At 34.9% G+C, this 22,724-nt stretch overlaps 1 protein-coding gene across 2 annotated transcripts in view; it reads left to right on the plus strand.

Moving 5' to 3' along the window:
• CWF19L2 (CWF19 like cell cycle control factor 2) overlaps window positions 1-22,724 on the plus strand; it is a 185,528-nt gene that overhangs the window by 72,465 nt on the left and 90,339 nt on the right. For both annotated transcript variants that reach the window (XM_007182672.3, XM_057553460.1), the window contains exons 9-10: window positions 13,661-13,757; window positions 15,744-15,836. In XM_007182672.3, the coding sequence (XP_007182734.1) occupies window positions 13,661-13,757; window positions 15,744-15,836 (190 nt within the window). The remainder of the gene's footprint in view (window positions 1-13,660; window positions 13,758-15,743; window positions 15,837-22,724) is intronic.

The raw sequence follows: 22,724 nt of genomic DNA on the forward strand, positions 1-22,724 counted from the left end.
CAATCAGTATTATCTTAAAGACCTTTTCACACTAGCCCATATGTATGTGCTTTTTTTCATTTTGAAGTCTCTGATATTATGTTGTAAAGCTTAGAGATAAGCTAGTATTTCTCATCAGTTTCCTATTGATGGACTTTAAGGTAATTTCTAGTTTGTTGCTCTAAATAATACTGCAGTGAATAGTTTTGTATGTGTATTTTTGCATACTACTTAAATATAGCTATAAAATAAATTCCAAGGAGGGGAATTATATTTATATATTTTGTTTTACTAACCAATTTACACTCTTACCAGTCACGTATGAGAATGACTTTTCCTTGCTGATAGTATTATTGAGGTTTTTAATCTTTGCCATAGATATATAGTTGAGGAACAGAAGCTTTCTTTGGTTTGCATTTATGTAAGTATGGGTGAAGTTTGGCATATTTTTATAAATGTTGTTAATTTTAGTTTTATTTTATTAACCAGTCATATATTTTACCTAGTTCTTGAGGGGTTTTTTTTGTGTGTGAGCACTTCTATAGTTGTCATGTGATATATATAATTTTTCATCATCTTTAGATTTCCTCTTTGTGTGTTTTTACTTTTCTTTTTTCATCTATTTTTTTATTCATTCTTATTGTGATCTGATTTATCATTCTTTTCCTTTGTGCTTTTTAGGCCCTTAAGTAGCTGGAAGACATCCTCTAATAGTGGCCCATGTGATTAAGAATTTTAAGCTTTTTATTCTTAGAAACAAAATGTGTTTGTATATAATTTTGCTTTATTGGAAAATATATTAGCTATATATATTCAAGAGTTTGAAACCTAGGAGAGTATGTAATATGAACAAAAACTAATGTGATGTCCTTAATTTAGATTTTATCTAAGTTGATATCAGGAACTAACTCATTTTATATAATATAAAATATTATATAAGGTTAAAAAGGTTAAAAACCTTGGCAGAGTTTGCTATGATAGCCTAGGAGGACAAGAGAAGGATACCAGGTTCTGAAGGGTTTGAGTTTAGTAATGAGATCCTTAGGGAAGAAAGTTTGAGAACAAGTGGTAAGAAAAGAAGAATTAAAGGGACAAGATCTTTGAACACTGTCAGCAGGCAAAGAATAATTGCAATATACTCAAGGTTTCTGAAATGGCATTGAGCTGGAGCTTTTTAAATTATTTTTTCCTCAAAAGTTTTCAGCCAGAGTTTGTGTTGTGTGTGTGTGTCTGTGTTGCGTGTGTGTTGTAAAGAGAGTCCGTTTTAGTGGGAAAATTGGATTTGCTTTTTAGAAAATAATTGTGAAGAGGGCTTTTGAAATATAGCAGTAATCCGGGAAAATGAGAAGAGCTTGTACATTTTTATTTTTATAGGATAATTGCAGATGTCATGGTGATGTTTCTTTCAGAGCATCTGCTCGTCATTATAAATGCTTAGAGTCTTCCATTATAAATGGAAGAGTCTGTGCTGTTTGTTGCAGAGCAGTGTCTTTGCTATGGTATTAACAATAATGTGTTCTTCAGTCATTGATGCCCAAGAACTTTAATTTTAATGTCTTTATTTGATACGTATTACTGTTCTATCAATATTAAGTGTGTTGACGTATCTGTTAATACTGAAAATATCAGAGATGTTCACAATTCTTCTGTATCATCTCATTTATCCTGATCTACGTTCCATATACTAATAAACAATTCCTATTAGAAAATACACCCCCCCCCCAAGCCCAGTCAAAACAAAACAAAAAAAAGATGTGTGGAGTATGAATTTCATGACCATGAAAATTGCCTCTTTAAAGGTCTCTTGAGATTACAGTTATCTTCTTGAAACTTGTGAGCTTTGGTTGGACGTCAGCATACCATCTTTTTTTTTTTCTTAAACATCTTTATTGAAGTATAATTGCTTCACAATGGTGTGTTAGTTTCTGCTTTATAACAAAGTGAATCAGCTACACATATACACACGTTCCCATATCTCCTCCCTCCCGCATCTCCCTCCCTCCCACCCTCCCCATCCCAACCCCCCAGGCGGTCACAGAGCACCGAGCTGATCTCCCTGTGCTATGTGGCTGCTTCCCACTACCTATCTATTTTACATTTGGTAGTGTATATATGTCCATGACACTCTCTCACCCTGTCACATCTCTCCTCTCCCCCTCCCCCTATCCTCAAGTCCGTTCTTCAGTAGGTCTGTGTCTTTATTCCCATCTTGCCACTAGGTTCTTCATGACCTTTTTTTTTTTTCCTTAGATTCCATATATATGTGTTAGCATACTGTATTTGTTTTTCTCTTTCTGACTTACTTCACTCTGTATGACAGACTCTAACTCCATCCACCTCATCACAAATACCTCCATTTCATTTCTTTTTATGGCTGAGTAATATTCCATTGTATATATGTGCCACATCTTCTTTATCCATTCATCCGATGATGGACACTTAGGTTGCTTCCATGTCCTGGCTATTGTAAATAGAGCTGCAATGAACATTTTGGTACATGACTCTTTTTGAATGATGGTTTTCTCAGGGTATATGCCCAGTAGTGGGATTGCTGGGTCGTATGGTAGTTCTCTTTTTAGTTTTTTAAGGAACCTCCATACTGTTGTCCATAGTGGCTGTATCAATTTACATTCCCACCAACAGTGCAAGAGTGTTCCCTTTTCTCCACACCCTCTCCAGCATTTATTGTTTCTAGATTTTTTGATGATGGCCATTCTGACGGGTGTGAGATGATACCTCATTGTAGTTTTGATTTGCATTTCTCTAATGATTAATGATGTTGAGCATTCTTTCATGTGTCTGTTGGCCATCTGTATATCTTCTTTAGAGAAATGTCTATTTAGGTCTTCTGCCCGTTTTTGGATTGGGTTGTTCGTTTTTTTGTTATTGAGCTGCATGAGCTGCTTGTAAATCTCGGAGATTAATCCTTTGTCAGTTGCTTCATTTGCAAATATTTCTCCCATTCTGAGGGTTGTCTTTTGGTCTTGTTTATGGTTTTCTTTGCTGTGCAAAAGCTTTTAAGTTTCATTAGGTCCCATTTGTTTATTTTTGTTTTTATTTCCATTTCTCTAGGAGGTGGGTCAAAAAGGATCTTGCTGTGATGTATGTCATAGAGTGTTCTGCCTATGTTTTCCTCTAAGAGTTTGATAGTGTCTGGCCTTACACTTAGGTCTTTAATCCATTTTGAGTTTATTTTTGTGTATGGTGTCAGGGAGTGTTCTAATTTCATACTTTTACATGTACCTGTCCAATTTTCCCAGCACCACTTATTGAAGAGGCTGTCTTTTCTCCACTGTATATGCTTGCCTCCTTTATCAAAGATAAGGTGACCATATGTGTGTGGGTTTATCTCTGGGCTTTCTATCCTGTTCTGTTGATCTATATTTCTATTTTTGTGCCAGTACCAAACTGTCTTGATTACTGTAGCTTTGTAATATAGTCTGAAGTCAAGGAGCCTGATTCCTCCAGCTCCATTTTTCGTTCTCAAGATTGCTTTGGCTATTCGGGGTCTTTTGTGTCTCCATACAAATTGTGAAATTTTTTGTTCTAGTTCTGTGAAAAATGCCAGGGGTAGTTTGATAGGGATTGCATTGAATCTGTAGATTGCTTTGGGTAGTAGAGTCATTTTCACAGTGTTGCTTCTTCCAATCCAAGAACATGGTATATCTCTCCATCTATTTGTATCATCTTTAATTTCTTTCATCAGTGTCCTATAATTTTCTGCATACAGGTCTTTTGTCTCCTTAGGTAGGTTTATTCCTAGATATTTTATTGTTTTCGTTGCAATGGTAAATGGGAGTGTTTTCTTAATTTCACTTTCAGAGTTTTCATCATTAGTATATAGGAATGCAAGAGATTTCTTGCATTAATTTTGTATCCTGCTACTTTACCAAATTCATTGATTAGCTCTAGTAGTTTTCTGGTGGCAGTTTTAGGATTCTCTATGTGTAGTATCATGTCATCTGCAAACAGTGACAGCTTTACTTCTTCTTTTCCGATTTGGATTCCTTTTATTTCTTTTTCTTCTCTCATTGCTGTGGTTAACACTTCCAAAACTATGTTGAATAATAGTGGTGAGAGTGGGCAACCTTGTCTTGTTCCTGATCTTAGTGGAAATGGTTTCAGTTTTTCACCATTGAGGACAATGTTGGCTGTGGGTTTGTCATATATGGCCTTTATTATGTTGAGGAAAGTTCCCTCTATGCCTACTTTCTGCAGGGCTTTTATCATAAATGGGTGTTGAACTTTGTCGAAAGCTTTCTCTGCATCTATTGAGATGATCATATGGTTTTTCTCCTTCAATTTGTCAATATGAGGTATCACGTTGATTGATTTGCATATGTTGAAGAATCCTTGCATTCCTGGAATAAACCCCACTTGATCATGGTGTATAATCCTTTTAATGTGCTGTTGGATTCTGTTTGCTAGTATTTTGTTGAGGATTTTTGCATCTATGTTCATCAGTGATATTGCCCTGTAGTTTTCTTTCTTTGTGACATCTTTGTCTGGTTTTGGTATCAGGGTGATGGTGGCCTCGAAGAATGAGTTGGGGAGTGTTCCTCCCTCTGCAATATTTTGGAAGAGTTTGAGAAGGATAGGTGTTAGCTCTTCTCTAAATGTTTAATAGAATTCGCCTGTGAAGCCATCTGGTCCTGGGCTTTTGTTTGTTGGAAGATTTTTAATCACAGTTTCAATTTCAGTGCTTGTGATTGGTCTGTTCATATTTTCTATTTCTTCCTGGTTCAGTCTTGGTAGGTTGTGCATTTCTAAGAATCTGTCCATTTCTTCCAGGTCGTCCATTTTATTGGCATACAGTTGCTTGTAGTAATCTCTCATGATCGTTTGTATTTCTGCAGTGTCAATGGTTACTTCTCCTTTTTCGTTTCTAATTCTGTTGATTTGAGTCTTCTTCCTTTTTCTCTTGATGAGTCTGGCTAATGGTTTATCAATTTTGTTTAACTTCTCATAAACTAGGTTTTATTTTCATTGATTTTTGCTATTGTTTCCTTCATTTCTTTTTCATTTATTTCTGATCTGATCTTTCTGATTTCTTTCCTTCTAGCTTTGGGGTTTTTTTGCTCTTCTTTCTCTAATTGCTTTAGGTGCAAGGTTAGGTTGTTTATTCGAGATGTTTCCTGTTTCTTGAGGTAGGCTTGTATTGCTATAAAGTTCCCTCTTAGCACTGCTTTTGCTGCATCCCATAGGTTTTGGGTCATCGTGTCTCCATTGTCATTTGTTTCTAGGTATTTTTTGAATTCCCCTTTGATTTCTTCATTGATCACTTCGTTATTAAGTAGTGTATTGTGTAGCCTCCATGTGTTTGTATCTTTTACAGATCTTTTCCTGTAATTGATATCTAGTCTCATAGCGTTGTGGTCGGAAAAGATACTTGATACGATTTCAATTTTCTTAAATTTACCAAGGCTTGATTTGTGACCCAAGATATGATCTATCCTGGAGAATGTTCCATGAGCACTTGAGAAAAATGTGTATTCTGTTGTCTTTGGATGGAATGTCCTATAAATATCAATTAAGTCCATCTTGTTTAATGTATCATTTAAAGCTTGTGTTTCCTTATTTATTTTCATTTTGGATGATCTGTCCATTGGTGAAAGTGGGGTGTTAAAGTCCCCTACTATGATTGTGTTACTGTCGATTTCCCCTTTTATGGCTGTTAGTGTTTGCCTTATGTGTTGAGGTGCTCCTATGTTGGGTGCATAAATATTTACAATTGTTATACCTTCCTCTTGGATCGATCCCTTGATCATTATATAGTGTCCTTCTTTGTCTCTTGTAATAGTCTTTATTTTAAAGTCTGTTTTGTCTGATATGAGAATTGCTCCTCCAGCTTTCTTTTGATTTCCATTTGCATGGAATATCTTTTTCCATCCCCTCACTTTCAGTCTGTATGTGTCTCTGCATCTGAAGTGGGTCTCTTGTAGACAGCATATATATGAAACTTGCTTTTGTATCCATTCAGCCAGTCTGTGTCTTTTGGTGGGAGCATTTAATCCATTTACATTTAAGGTGCTTATCGATATGTATGTTCCTATTTCCTTTTTGTTAAATATTTTGTGTTTGTTATTGTAGGTGTTTTCCTTCTCTTGTGTCTCTTGCCTAGAGAAGTTCCTTTAGCATTTGTTGTAAAGCTGGTTTGGTGGTGCTGAACTCTCTCAGCTTTTGCTTGTCTGTAAAGGTTTTAATTTCTCCATCAAATCTGAATGAGATCCTTGCTGGGTAGAGTAACCTTTGTTGTAGGTTTTTCTCCTTCATGACTTTAAGTATATCCTGCCACTCCCTTCTGGCTTGCAGAGTTTCTGCTGAAAGATCAGCTGTTAACCTTATGGGGATTCCTTTGTGTGTTATTTATTGTTTTTCTCTTGCTGCTTTTAATATGTTTTCTTTATATTTAATTTTTGATAGTTTTATTAATATGTGTCTTGGCATGTTTCTCCTTGGATTTATCCTGTATGGGACTCTCTGTGCTTCCAGGACTTGATTAATTATTTCCTTTCCCATATTAGGGAAGTTTTCAACTATAATCTCTTCAAATATTTTCTCAGTCCCTTTCTTTTTCTTTTCTTCTTCTGGGACCCCTATCATTCGAATGTTGGTGCGTTTAATGTTGTCCCAGAGGTCTCTGAGACTGTCCTCAGTTTTTTTCATTCTTTTTTCTTTATTCTGTTCCACAGCAGTGAATTCGAACATTCTGTCTTCCAGGTCACTTATCCTTTCTTCTGCCTCAGTTATTCTGCTATTGATCCCTTCTAGGGTATTTTTAATTTCATTTATTGTGTTTTTCATCGTTGATTGGTTCCTCTTTAGTTCTTCTACATCCTTGTTAAATGTTTCTTGCATTTTGTCTATTCTATTTCCAAGATTTTGGATCATCTTTACTATCATGATTCTGAATTCTTTTTTAGGGACTGCCTATTTCCTCCTCATTTGTTAGGTCTGGTGTGTTTTGACCCTGCTCCTTCACCTGCTGTGTGTTTTTTTGTCTTCTCATTTTGCTTATCTTACTGTGTTTGGGGTCTCCTTTTCACAGGCTGCAGGTTCGTAGTTCCCGTTGTTTTTGGTATCTGTCCCCAGTGGCTAAGGTTGGTTCAGTGGGTTGTGTAGGCTTCCTGGTGGAGGGGAATAGTGCCTGTGTTCTGGTGGATGAGGTTGGATCTTGTCTTTCTGGTGGGCATGTCCACGTCTGGTGGTGTGTTTTTGGGTGTCTGTGGCCTTATTATGATTTTAGGCAGCCTCTCTGCTAATGGATGGGGCTGTGTTCCTGTGTTGCTAGTTGTTTGGCATAGGGTGTCCAGCAATGTAGCTTGCTGGTCATTGAGTGAAGCTGCGTCTTGATGTTGAGATGGAGATCTCTGAGAGATTTTCGCCGTTTGGTATTACGTGGAGCTGGGAGGTCTCTTGTGGACCAGTGACCTAAAGTTGGGTCTCCCACCTTAGAGGCACAGCCCTGATATCTGGCTGGAGCACCAAGAGCCTTTCATCCACACGGCTCAGAATAAAAGGGAGAAAAAAATAGAAAGAAAGAAAGAAAGAGGATAAAATAAAATAAAATAAAGCTATTATAATAAAAAATAAAAAAATTATTAAGAATAAATGTATTCAGAAAATTTTTTTTTAGTTTTTAAAAATAGATTTATTAATTTTTTATAGTAAAAAATAAAAAAAATTTTAAGAAATAATTTTTATTTTATTTTTACAAAAATATATTAATGAACCTTTGGAATAAAATCGCCTTAAAATTATTCCATGTGCACATGTTTCCTTTAAGTCATCCTTAGAAACTGAAAGTGAGAGAAATAGACCGTTTGTTTTACTCATTCAAATTTGAAAAAAATTATCTGGTCTTGTGTGACAAAGAATGAAGTAACAAGAGAGGTTGTTTTTGTATCAGAGATATTCCTTGGAACTTAAATCATATGACTTTGACAAATTCCTTCTGCTATTCATCTCATGTTTATTGACATTTTTGTAGAAATATTATTGGGTTGCCTGAAATTCAAATAAATTACATTTACAATACAAGAAAAATGATGTATACCTCAGAATTTAATTTGAAAAAAGTTACTGAAAAATATTTTCCATACAAAAAACGTACAACTAATGATACAAGCAATATCTTTTATTAAAGCATGTAAAAACGAGTAATGTTCTCCTGCTTACACGACTGCAGGGTCCCCACTGCATTGGTTTTAAAAATGTAGACTGAAGGAACTTGAGAGGGAATAAAAATATGTTTTTTCTAATGGTGCTTTACCTGAAATATTTTACATTTCTTAATCTAAGCACCATAGTATTGCCTTTCCTTTCACCAATATGAGTAGAAATGGGTTTTTTTTTGGATTTCCTACAGAGATTAATGTCTTAAAAAAAAAAAAAAAAACCTCTAACAGATTTCTTTTTTTTTTTTGCCCAAAAGGAATTCAGTATTTAAATATAATTTCCACATATGGTTAAAGTTTTGATTTTTAGCACTTTGTGTGTTTTGCTATTACTTGCTCAGAATATATGTTGAAAACTCAGGTTAATTTCAGTAGAGTATGATAAAATCTAGATATGGAAGAAAACTAGTAATATCATAGATATTTGTGATTATGACTGATTTTTTTCTGCTTTAAATTTTTTTATCACTCCCTTTGAGGGTTTTTAAAAATAACAATTTATTGAAGTATAATCTACATAAAACTGCATATGTACAAATTGCATATGTATATAAAGTGTACAATTTGATAAGTTTTTGAAATGTGTATATTCTAATAAAACCATCACCCCCAAAAGTTTCCTGGTGCCCTTTCATAATCATCCCTCCTGCCTCTCCACACACCCTAGCAACACCCCTAGACAACTACTCATCTTTTTTTTTTTAAATTATAGACTGGTTTGTATTTTCTAGAGTTTTATATAAATGGGATCATACCTCATACCTTATACACTTTTTTTTTTTTTGCTCTGGCTGGCTTCTTTCATTCTGCATGATTGTTTTGAATTTCATCCATGTTGTTGCATATAACAATAGTTTGTTCCTTTTTGTTGATGGATAGCATGCTATTAGCAGATATATTGTACCACAATTTGTTTTTCCATTCACCTGCTGGTGGACATTTAGAATGTTTTTAGTTTTTGGCTGCTATAAATAAAGCTTCTTTGAACATTCATGTACAAGTCTTAGTATGAACGTACACTTTCTTTTCTCTTGAGTAAATACCTAGGAGAAGAATGGCTAGATCATATGATAACTATATATTTAAATTTTAAGAAACTGCCAAAGTGTTTTACCAAGTGGTTGTATCATTTTACACTACCACCAGCAGTGTTAGACTTCCAGTTCCTCTACCTTCTTGCAGGAACTTGGAATAGTCAGTCTTTTTAATTTTCACTGTTCTAGAGGATGTGTAGCAGTATCTCATGGTTTTGTGTTCCCCTAATGACTGTTGATGTTGAACATCTCTTCAGGTGCTTATTTGCCTTCCAGATAGCTTTTCGTAAAGTGCTTAGAATGTGTGTTCGTTTTGCTTCTATCATTTCTTTATTGGTAATTTGTATCTTTTTTTTTCCCTGATCATTCAGGCTAGAAGTTTATCAATTTTACTGATTGTCTTAACCAGTTTTTAGTTTCATTGAATTTCTTTACTGTTTCTGTTTTTTATTTATTTCCACTTTGATTTTTATTACTTCTTATATTCTGCTTACTTTGGATTTAATTTGTTCTTTTTCTGCTTTCTTCAGTTGTAAGCTGATATCATTGATTTGAGATCTTCTTTTCTAATATAAGTATTTAGTGTTATAAATTTCCTTGTAAGTAATGCTTTAGCAGCATCCCACAAATTCTGATATGTTGTGTTTATATTTTTATTCAGTTGAAAATACTTTTAAATTTCTCTTTGATTCTGTTCTTGACACATGGGTTATTTACATGTGTGCTAAATTAGTTTTAGTTAGTTTCCAAGTAGTTCAGGATTTTTGCAGATGTCTTTGGTAATTTCTAATTTAATTTCACTGTGGTCAGAGAACTTACTTTGTATGGCTTGAATCCCTTTATATTTACTGAAACTTGTTTTATGGCTCAGGATATCGTCTATTTGGTAAATGTTTTATATGCACTTGGAAAGAATGTGTATTCTGTTGTTGGGTGGAGTATTCTGTGAATGTTGATTAGGTCATATTAGTTGCTAGTGTTATTCAGGTCTTCCATATCCTTGCTGATTTTGTCTTTACTTATTCTATCAAGTATTGAGAGTGGGTTCTTGAAATCAACAACTATAATTGTAGATTTGTCTACTTCTCTGGAATTCTGTCAGTTTTTGCTTTATGTATTTTGTTGCTCTGTTATTAGGTGCATAAATATTTACAGATTCTTCTGTACTCCTGATGGATTGACTTCTTTTTCATGTGAAATGACTTTCTTGGTCCCTGGCAATATTTTTTGCTCTGTAATCTAATTTGATATTTAGTAAACCTCTTCAGCTTTCTTTTGACTAGTGTTAAAACATGTTACATCTTCCATCATGTTATATTTAACATTTATGTCTTTATAGTGCATTTCTTGTAGTTGAGTTTTGCTTTTATATCCATCTGATGATTTCTGCCTTTTAAATTCAGGTGTTTAGACCATTTATGTATATTGTGATATAATTAGGTTCAAATCTGTAATTTTCCTGTTTGGTTTCTCTTTGTCTTATCTGTTTTTTATTCTTTTTCTTTTTTAAAAAATTTTTTAAAAATTTTATTTGTTTATTTATTTATGGCTGTGTTGGGTCCTCGTTTCTGCACGAGGGCTTTCTCTAGTTGCGGTAGGTGGGGGCCACTCTTCATCGTGGTGCACGGGCCTCTCACTATCGCGGCCTCTCTTGTTGTGGAGCACAGGCTCCAGATGCGCAGGCTCAGTAATTGTGGCTCACGGGCCTAGTTGCTCCGCGGCATGTGGGATCTTCCCAGACCAGGGCTCGAACCCGTGTCCCCCGCACCGGCAGGCAGACTGTCAACCACTGCGCCACCAGGGAAGCCCCCCTTCTTCTTTTTAAAAAATATTTCCTTCCTTCCTTCCTCCCTCCCTCCCTCCTTCCCTTCCTTCCCTTCCTTCCTTCCTTTGCGCTGGGTCTTCGTTGCCTCACGTTGGATCTTCAGTTGTGGCGTGCAGGATCTTTTAGTTGTGGCATGCAGGCTTTTAGTTGCAGCATGCAGGATCTAATTCCCTGACTAGGGATCGATCCCTGGCCCCCTTCATTGGGAGCGTGGAGTCTTAACCACTGGACCACCAGGGAAGTCCTATTCTCTTTTTCTTCTTTATCTGACTTCTTTTGGATTGAGTATTTTTATGATTCCATTTCATTTCTTTAGTTGTATACTTTTCGTTATTTTAATGATTTCTTTAGCTTTGACAACATACATCTTTAATTTATCTACCTTCAAGTGATATTATGCCACTCCTGTATAAGAACTTTACAATAGTTTATTTACATTTCTCCCCATCCTGTCCTTTTTGTTAGTGTTGTCATACAGTTTACTTATACCGGTTATAAACCACTGTTGTTATTTTTGTTTAAATAGTTATCTTAAAGAGATTTAAGTAATAAGAAGCAAGTATTAAATATTTACCCTTGTAGTCATCATTTCTGTTGCTCTTCCTTCCTTTGGGTTTATCCATATTTCAGTCTGGTATAATTTTTCTTCTGCCTGAAGGCTTTTCTTTAATATTCTTTCAGCTTTTTATGTCTGAAAAACTCTTCATTTCACTTTTTTTTAAAAGATATTTTCACTTGATATAGAATTCTAGGTTGGCATTTTAAAGTACTTTAAAGATATTGCTACTCTCTTCTTGCTTACATTTTTTCTGGTGAGAAATCTGCTGTCATACTTTCCTTTGTTTCTATGTGCATTACTGTCTTTTTTTTTCCTCCTATGGCTGCTCTGAAATGTTCTCTTTATCACTAGTTTTGAGCAATTTGATTATGATGTGCCTTGCTGTGGTTTGTTTTCAGGTCATATTTTTGTTTGTCTTGTTCTTGTACTTGGGATTCTGTAAGCTTCTTGGATATGAAAGTTTTTTAGTTTTCAACATATTTGGTAAATTTTGGCCTTTGCTTCTTCTGTCTCCCATTTCTTTCAGGGACTCCAATGGCATGAATAGTAGGGTATTTAAGGTTGTCCCATAGCTCTTGGTTGTTCTTCTCTGTTTTTAAAATTCTTTTTCTCTGTGTGTTTCATTGTGCATAGTTTCTAATGCTTCAAGTTAACTGATTTTTTCTTTTGCAGTCTAATCTTACATTAATCCTTTTCAGTGTATTTTTTTTATCTCAGACATTGTAATTTTCACTTGTAGAAACTAAATTCTTATCTATTTTATATCTTAGTTGTCTCTAACTTTTTGAACATATAGAATAAATTTATAATAATAACTTTTAATGCCCTTGTCTGCTGTGTCTTACATCTGTGTCAGTTCTGGGTTTGATTGATAACTTTCTCTCCTAATTATGGGTTTTACTCTTCTACATCTTTGCATGTCTGATAATCTTTAATTGGATACTAGATATTATGAATTTTACTTTGTTGAGTGCTGGATATTTTTGCATTCCTGTAAGTATTCTTGAGCTTTATTTTGGGACACAGTTAACTTAATTGGAGACTGTTTGGTCCTTTTGACTCCTGCTTTTTATATTTGTTAGGTGGGCTGAGAGCAGCATTTAGTCTAGGACTTATTTCCCACTAATGAAGCAAGACCCTTAATATTCTACCCAGTGCTTTCAGAATTATGAATTTTCCTAGTCTGACTTGTAGGATCAGGCACTATTTCCAGGAGTGCTGAATACTCTTCCTTTAACCCTTTGGGATCGTTCTTTCCCTGACTCCAGGTAGTGTCTTGCTGAATACTCAACGGGAACTCTCTGCACTTCTCTGGGATTCTTTCACTGTGTAGCTCTCCCCTCTCTAGCTGCCTTGGACTCTTAGCTATGTCTCGCTCATTAAGGAGTCCTTCATGCTCTGCCTGGGTTCACCCTCCCTGCACTGTAGTCTCAAATCTTTCTTAAGGCAGTAAGTTGGGACCACTTTGTATATGCCAGGAATCTGACCTTGGCTGGAAATTTCTCTTTTCTTCTGTGAGGCTTCCATAGTATAGGTTTCACACATGATATAGTTGTAAATTAGTTTATGTTGTCTAATTCTGGGTTGACTTTGCAAGAGCACATGGTCACTGTTTTTATTCTTTAAATGCAGTTAAATGTAATTTCCTGATTATAGTTTCTTAGATTATCAGTAATTTATCACATTGAATGAGAAGAGTTTCCCTAGCTGTGTAGAGTTATGGCCTGATTCTAGTGTTTTAATTTTTGTTTGTTTCTTTTTTAGAATGAGTATGGGAATATTAAGTAATGAAGAATAGCTGACTTATATTATTTTTCTCATTGCTACTGGATATTTGGTCAGATATTATAACTGCCATAGGCCATCATGGCATTGTAACATAGAATCTTTAAGTACTGATTTATGGTGGAGCATTGAGGGTTATTTATTTATTTAATGTACTAGAATCATGATCTGTTTGTGCTGAATGCTTTGTTAAGGTCAATTAAAGTAACATTTGAATATTGGTGATGTTACTTGCAACAACTTACTTGTTATTAATATGTACTTGTATTTCATATGCTCTTAATCTGTCCTGTTCAAACAGGAGTAGTCCAGTGGATGACTCTATCCACATCTTGAGTGTTGATGAGAAGAACAAGTTGGGAGCCAGGATTATCAAGGCAGAGATGATGGGAAATATGGTAAGACTTATATGTTGTTCTTTTGGAGAATAATTGCTAAATATTTAACTTCTTACAAGTAATTTTGGAAGTTCCTTAGCTGTGTGGATGTAGCACTCTTTGAAAATAACTTCTGCTTATTGATTCTTTGAAGAAATTCTTGAACACTTCTAAGAACAATACTGTCTACTTCTAAGTAAATTATGTAATTTGTCAAATTTCTGAAATTTAAGATTCTAGGGAACTAAATGCTTTTTAATTTTCTTTTTAACTTGGATATTTGCTTTATTATTGTATTTACAACTTATTGACCGTATTTGAGGGAGATAAAGATGTCACTGTCTTTCCCTTTTTTAGTCATATTTTGTTAAGAATGTGTATTACTTTCTTAAATTCCCTTACTTAGGAACTTTAAAAATGAGCTAATAAAAAGGATGGTTAACTCATTTTTTCAAATCTTAAGGCAACATATTTGTGCCTGACAATGTGTTAAATGCTTTGTGTAGATTAGCTCACTTTATTCCCATAATAATGTTGTGATTTGAAACTTACTTAACTCACAATTGAATAGAAAGCAGAATTATTTGGTAAGAGTGGCACCTATCTATTATATTGTCACATTTATATTATACAAATACTGTTACATTGCACATGGCAGAATAACAAAGTCAGGCAGCTTTCCATGTGTTGACAAAATTGATTCCCTCATGGTCATATGTATGTATGCATCTCAGATCCAAATATAAGTGATCTTGAGTAGTGTTCTGTTTTGGTGTACCATCAGTATGACACTCTTTAGTAGAACAAAAAGTAGCCAAACATGATAACTTCTGTTTTTATTAGTTTATATCTGTAATAAAAGTCATATCTTGCATTTACTGCTCTCTCTCTTTGAATCTGGTTCTTGGTAACACTGAACTTAAGCTCAACCCAGAAATTAGTAAGCAAGACAGACCACCACCAACAACAACAGCAAGAAAATAACATATGAGTTTTGAAAGCACAATGAAATTAGTTAAAATAGTGGAAGAGAGGTCACCAAGTTAAGAGGTTAACATATGTTAAAAGAGATGTTCTGGGGCTTCCCTGGTGGCGCAGTGGTTGAGAATCTGCCTGCTAATGCAGGGGACACGGGTTCGAGCCCTGGTCTGGGAAGATCCCACATGCCACGGAGCGGCTGGGCCCGTGAGCCACAATTGCTGAGCCTGCGCGTCTGGAGCCTGTGCCCCGCGACGGGAGGGGCCGCGATAGAGAAAGGCCCGCGCACCGCGATGAAGAGCGGTCCCCGCACCGCGATGAAGAGTGGCCCCCGCTTGCCGCAACTGGAGAAAGCCCTCGCACGAACCGAAGACCCAACACAGCCAAAAATAAATAAATAAATAAATAAATAAGAAAATCCTTTAAAAAAAAAAAAAAAAAAAAAAAAAGAGATGTTCTGTGTTCATGGAACCACTGCAGTGGAGAATGCTGTCTTTGCTTGTCATGTAATCCTGTTTATTTAATTTATTTCATTGTGATTTATTGCTTTATATGTCAGTTTTTTAATATAAATTTTTATAGATTTCCTAGAGTAAAAATGAAATACATACAGAATTTTTATCTAAATTACTTAACAATAAAGAAGGTAATATTTTAAATCTTGTGATGGCTTTCTTTTTACAAGTAACAGATTCTGAGTATTGGAAGTTTATAATATCTAAGGAATTATAAAAATGCCATTCTTAAGGTTATGTATTTCTTTCATTTCCCTATCTTCCCTAAAATATATGTCCTTGTAATTATTAACCTTCAAAGCATAAACAATTTCTACAGGTATTTGAGAATTTTGTTACCCAGATGAGTTCATTAAAATGTAATATACTAGGCTGTGAGTTGGTAACTAGATTTAGGTGAGAGCTACTTGGATGTTTGCTATGCTGTTTTCCCTATTGTTACATGAATTTGAAATATTCTACAAATGAAGAAGCTATGTTATCACACCTATTTTTCTTGTCTTTCTATTTGAAGGAATTAGCTGAACAACTTAAAGCCCAACTTGACAAGGCAAATAAATTCGAAGACAACATAATGCAGATATCATCAAAAAAATCTGGGGTAGAGGTAAGTAATAAAAGTTTGTTTATAGGTAGCCAGTTACTATGTATAATACTTCTACTTGACAGTGGTAATATTTTTATGTTAAATGTGTCTATATCTGTGTCGGTGTGCTTGTATGTATTTATGCTTGTTTGCTTGTTTTTAAAATTTATTTGCATATGTATTCTCTTATGTTCCACCATTGTGTCCTGGTGGAAAAAAGCCTAGGCCTACAGCTAGGCCTAGGGCCAAGGAGACCTGGTTTTTTTCTGGGCTCTGCCATTTACTGACTGACCTTGCACAAGTCAAGGTCATTATCTCCTCCTCCAGAATGAGAGACTTGAATTTGGTATCCATTTCATGTAAAATATTTTGTTCTAGGATTCATTCACCTATCTGTTGGTCAGTAAAACAGATGAAAGATGAAAACACCTGTCTGCATGGAGTTTTATTTGGGTAGTAAGAAAGAGATAATAAATAATAAAAATTTTTAAAAAGTTATATATTTTAGGCAGGGTAGTAGGGATCTTGAGTGCCAGGTATGTTGTGTGTTTATGTGTATGTGTATGTCTTGGGATGCACAGGCTAATTCTCATTGAAAAAGTGACATTGATACAAGGACTTGAAGGAAGTTAAACAGTGATCTTTGTGGATCTGAGTGAAGAGCACTGTGGACATAAGGAACAGAGAATTTAAAGTTCCAAAGATTGGACATGTGTCCAATGTGTAGGAAGAACAGCAAGGAGACCAGTGTTGTTGGAGTGGAATGAATGAAAGAGAGGAAAGTAGAAGATCCAGATTAGAGAGACTGTGGGAGGCCAGATCATGTTAAGCTTGAAAGTCATAGTAAGGAAGTATTGGGTTGGCCAAGAAGTTTGTTTGGGTTTTCGTACCATCTTATGGAAAAATATGAATGAACTTTTTGACCAACCCAATAGGTTTTTATTCTGGGTGAGAGGTAAAGCTATTTAAGATTTTTGAGCAGAAAATGTATTTTGACAGGACCATCCTGGCTTCTTTGTTAAGAGTAGATTGGAGGAGAATAAGGTCAGACACAGGGTCTAGTTAAGCTTTTGCCATAATACATACAAGAAACGATAGTGGACTTGACCAAGATAGTAGCTGAAGAGATGGTTAGAAGTGATTAAATTTTTTATATGCACAAATGTTTTCTGTGTATATTTTGAAGGAGAGCAGACAGGATTTTTATGATGGTTTAGATGGGAGGGGAATATGGATTAAAGAGAAGAGGAAAAGTAGACTCCAGAGATTTTTACCTGAGCAGCTAGAAGAATAGAATGGCCATTATTTGAGATGTGGGAGAAAGAGTAGGTTTGGAGCTAAGATTGGAAGTTCTGTTTTGGGTATATTGAGCTTGTATGTCTTTTAGATGTGAAACAAGTAGAGCTATCAAGTAGGCAGATGGATATAGTTGGGAGTTGAGAGAAACCTGAACTGGAAATAGAAATTGGGGCATTATTAACATATAAATGGTGTTTAAATTCACGATACTGCATGAAATCTCCACAGGAGTAAATGTAGATAGAAAAAGGCAAAGGATTGGTTTGGTTGCATTACAGTGTTGAGAGGTTTATAGAGTGGTTTATAACTGATTTTAAAGGACTATTCTCAAAGATTAATTTATATAATTTAATGGTAGTGTGAGAGGAGGTGAGAATCTATGAAGTCAGGTTTCATAGAATTTTTTCAAGCTTCAATTATTAATGACTTAGATAATAGTACAGAGAATATGTTTTTGAAATAGGCTGTTTTTACTAAGTTGTGCTAGTCATGTTTTTAAAAAGTGGATAACTTGGAGTTTCTTGTACAGATTAAGGAATTGAGAATGGGAAACTATAAGTAGGATTAAAAAGTAGGGACTAAAAGAGTATAGCTAAAACTAGTTATACTGTGTACACTTTTGCCAGATTTATATTTTCAAGTGTCTTTGTGGTCATAATACTTTTGTATTCTGAAATTTTATGTGGTTTCTTAGTGCTAACTATATTAAGTACTAGATCTTCCTGCAGTATATCCTTTCAAAGTATAACCCCATTTTCCAGCCTTACCTCCAAAGCTTTTTTATACGTAACCTACATGTTTCTTTGACATTTACATATGCTATTAATTATCTGTGCTGGATATCACCCTCTTGAGGCTATCCACTTTTCATTTTGTCTTTACTCCATTATGAAGTCTTTTTTTCTCATCCTTTTGAACAGTTATAACCTTTTACTCTTTTGAAACTTAAAGACTTTTAAAATATTCTCTACGGAATTTGTCTTTTCAAATTATATATATTTGTATTCTTGTTATACTTATCTCTTTTTTGATACTTGTCACTTTATATGAGAGGGTTCTAAAACTGTGGCTGAATTTCAGGGGATTCTTGAAATTGAAAGTTCATCTGAAAAAATTGAAGCAGATCTTCTATTAAATAACATTTCTTCTACTGTTCTAAGGATATCGTAGAGTATTGACAGACTATATCTCATCCCTTGTGCATATATCTCTATACCATTACTGATTTCTTTATGTTTTTCAGCTCCTCCTAGCTTTTGAGCATTGTATCTCATAACTCAGGGAAGTAGAATTCAAAGTTGTATTCAAAGTAGAATTTCTATTTGTGAGTCTCTTTTGGAAACTGTATAACCCTTTGAAGCTTCAAATATAAAGGTTTTTATTCTATGGATTCTTTTTTTTTTAACATTTTTTCCTAGTTTTATTGAGAAATAATTGACGTACATCACTGCTTACAGTGTACAGCATGGTGATTTGATTTACATATGTTGTGAAATGGTTATCACAACAGGTTTAGTTAACATCCATCATCTCATATAGATATAATAAAAAGAAAAGAAAAAATCAGTGTGATGAGAACTCTTAGGATCTACTTTCATAACAGTTTTCCCATATATCATACAGCGTGTTAACTATAGTCATCATGTTGTGCATTACATGTCTAGTACTTATTTTTCTTGTAACTGGAGGTTTGTACATTTTGACCACCTTCCTCCAATTCCCCCACCCTTAGGATGTTCACAGTTTAACTGTGAAAAAGCACCTATTAAATTCATACAAACGAATGGAGTGATAATTATAGGAATTTCAGGTATCAGCAGTGTTTTTCTTTTGGGGATGGTGGTGTGTGGATGTAACGTGGGATAGACAGCTATACAGGGTGGCCAGGGAAGGGTATCTTTCTGCAATTTCTGAAACTATACCGGTAGGTTATCGCTTTTTATTTATTTTTTTGGTTACAAGTATTATTTATTTATTTATTTATTTATTTGGAGTAGAGTTGATTTACAATGTTGTGTTAGTTTCAGGTGTACAGCAATGTGAATCAGTTATACATATACATATATCCACTCTTTTTTTTTTTTTTAGATTCTTTTCCCATATAGGCCATTACAGAATACTGAGTAGAGTTCCCTGTGCTATACAGCAAGTTCTTATATCCTGAGGATTCTTTGACCAGAAAAGAAAATTTCATTCTCTGCAGAGATAGGGCACTTGCACATTTAGTTAAAGCTTTACTAGGCATACATGTAAAACAAACCTTTGCCAACAATTCTGAAAGAATTCTCTTTCAGAGAATTCAAAGAATGCCATTAAAGTCATTTATTCTATCAGGGTCAGCGCCTTGGTTTATCTACCTTTCAAAGTAGTTTGTTAAAAAATGAAAGTACAAAGTTGTTTACTACAACAAAGAAATGTGCTGGTATTTTAGAGGAAAATCCTGAAATACTTCTGATAGAAATTTTGCCCTTTCAGAGAAAAGAAAATCCCATTCATAGAGCATTAAACATTGTTCTTTCATTTCTTAGCTTATTTGTTAGAAATGTTAGATTGTGTGAATAGGGTAAATCTCCTGATTCAGTGATCTATGAATATCTTTTTGGATTTAGTGAAAAACCATCAGCACTTGTAATTGTTGGTTTGCTTATTTCTCTCACCCTTTAGAAGTTGAACTTTTTAGTGTTTAGGACAAGGGCTATTTCAGTTCATATATATAGTGTCTAGGGTAATGCTTGGCATATTGTAAGCCATCAGAAAATAATTGAAATATTTCTTTTATGAATGTCCCTGATTTATTTTGTTCCCCATAGTTTTCTTTTTCATATTATTTTCCTTTATGGTTTATTATAGGATATTGAATATAGGTCCCAGTGCTGTACAGTAGGACCTTGTTGTTTATCCATTCTATATATAATAGTTTGGATCTGCTAATCTCAAATTCCCCATCTATCCCTCCCCAATACCCCCTCCCCCTTGGCAGTGACAAGTCTGTTCTCCATGTCTATGAGTCTCTTTCTGTTTCATAAATAAGTTCATTTGTGTCATATTTTAGATTCCACATATAAGTGATATATGATGTTTGTCATTCTCATTTAGACTTGCTTCACTTAGTATGATAATCTCTGGGTGCATCCACGTTGCTGCAAATGGCTTTATTTCATTCTCTTATGGCTAAGTAGTATTCCATTGTATAAATATACTACATCTTCTTTATCCATTCATCTCTCAATGAACCAGTTAGGTTGCTTCCGTGTCTTGGCTATTGTAAATAGTGCTGCTATGAACATAGGGGTGCATGTATCATTTCAAATTACAGTTTTGTCCAGATACATGCCCAGGACTGGGATTGCTGGATCATATGGCAACTCTATTTTCAGTTTTGTGAGGAACCGCCATACTGTTTTCCGTAGTGGCTGCACCAATTTACATTCTCATTAACAGTGTAGGAGGGTTCCCATTTCTCCACACCCTGTCCAGCATTTTTTATTTGTAGATTTTTCAATGATGACCATTCTGACTGGTGTGAGGTGGTACCTCATTGTACTCTTGATTTGCATTTCTCTAATAATTAACAACATTGAGTATCTTTTCCTGTGCCTATTGGCCATCTGTATGTCTTCTTTTTCTTTCTTATTTCTGAGATATACATTTTAAAGTAATAACTAGAATTATGACTTATAACATTATACCAGAATATATAAGATTTTTAGAAATTTCATGAAATGTGTGAAACATGTTAACATATTTCCATACAAATAACCCAAAGAAAGTTTAGTATTAGTTGTTTTTTTTTTGTTTGTTTGTTTATACTGCAGGTTCTAATTAGTCATCAGTTTTATACACATCAGTATATACATGTCAATCCCCACCACCCAATTCAGCACACCACCATCCCCACCCCACCGCGGTTTTGCCCCCTTGGTGTCCATACGTTTGTTCTCTACATCTGTGTCTCAACTCCTGACCTGCAAACCGGTTCATCTGTACCATTTTTCTAGGTTGCACATACATGCGTTAATATACGATATTTGTTTTTCTCTTTCTGACTTACTTCACTCTGTATGACAGTCTCTAGATCCATCCATGTCTCAACAAATGACTCAATTTCGTTCCTTTTTATGGCTGAGTAATATTCCATTGTATATATGTACCACAACTTCTTTATCCATTTGTCTGTCGTTGGGCATATAGGTTGCTTCCATGACCCGGCTATTGTAAATAGTGCTGCAATGAACATTGGGGTGCATGTGTCTTTTTGAATTATGGTTTTCTCTGGGTATATGCCCAGTAGTGGGATTGCTGGATCATATGGTAATTCTATTTATAGTTTTTTAAGGAACCTCCATACTGTTGTCCATAGTGGCTGTATCAGTTTACATTCCCACCAACAGTGCAAGAGGGTTCCCTTTTCTCCACACCCTCTCCAGCATTTGTTGTTTGTAGATTTTCTGATGATGGCCATTCTAACTGGTGTGAAGTGATACCTCATTGTAGTTTTGATTGGCATTTCTCTAATAATTAGTGATGTTGAACAGCTTTTCATGTGTTTCTTGGCCATCTGTATCTCTTCTTTGGAGAAATGTCTATTTAGGTCTTCTGCCCATTTTTGCATTGGGTTGTTTGTTTCTTTAATATTGAGTTGCATGAGCTGTTTATATATTTTGGAGATTAATCCTTTGTCCGTTGATTCGTTTGCAAATATTTTCTCCCATTCTGAGGGTTGTCTTTTCATCTTCTTTATGGTTTCCTTTGCTGTGCAAAAGCTTTTAAGTTTCATTAGGTCCCATTTGTTTTTTTTGTTTTTTTTTATGTCCATTAATCTAGGAGTTGGATCAGAAAAGATCTTGCTGTGATTTATGTCAAAGAGTGTTCTTGCTGTTTTCCTCTAAGAGTTTTATAGTGTCTGGTCTTAAATTTAGGTCTCGAATCCATTTTGAGTTTATATTTGTGTATGGTGTTAAGGAGTGTTCTAATTTCATTCTTTTACATGTAGCTGTCCAGTTTTCCCAGCACCACTTATTGAAGAGACTGTCTTTTCTCCATTGTATATTCTTGCCTCCTTTGTCATAGATTAGTTGACCATAGGTGCGTGGGGTTATCTCTGGGCTTTCTATCTTGTTCCATTGATCTATGTTTCTGTTTTTGTGCCAGTACTATATTGTCTTGATTACTGTAGCTTTGTAGTATAGTCTGAAGTCAGGGAGTCTGATTCCTCCAGCTCCATTTTTTTCCCTCAAGACTGCTTTGGCTATTCGGGGACTTTTGTGTCTCCATACAAATTTTAAGATGATTTGTTCGGGTTCTGTAAAAAATGCCATTGGTAATTTGATAGGGATTGCCTTGAATCTGTAGATTCCTTTGGGTAGTATAGTCATTTTCACAATATTGATTCTTCCAATCCAAGAACATGGTATATCTCTCCATCTGTTGGTATCATCTTTAATATCTTTCAACAGTGTCTTATAGTTTTCTGCATACAGGTCTTTTGTCTCCCTAGGAAGGTTTATTCCAAGGTATTTTATTCTTCTTGTTGCAGTGGTAAATGGGAGTGTTTCCATAATTTCTCTTTCAGATTTTTCATCATTAGTGTATAGGAATGCAAGAGATTTC

The sequence above is a fragment of the Balaenoptera acutorostrata genome, chromosome 9, assembly GCF_949987535.1.
Source record: "Balaenoptera acutorostrata chromosome 9, mBalAcu1.1, whole genome shotgun sequence".
Lineage (NCBI taxonomy): Eukaryota > Metazoa > Chordata > Mammalia > Artiodactyla > Balaenopteridae > Balaenoptera > Balaenoptera acutorostrata.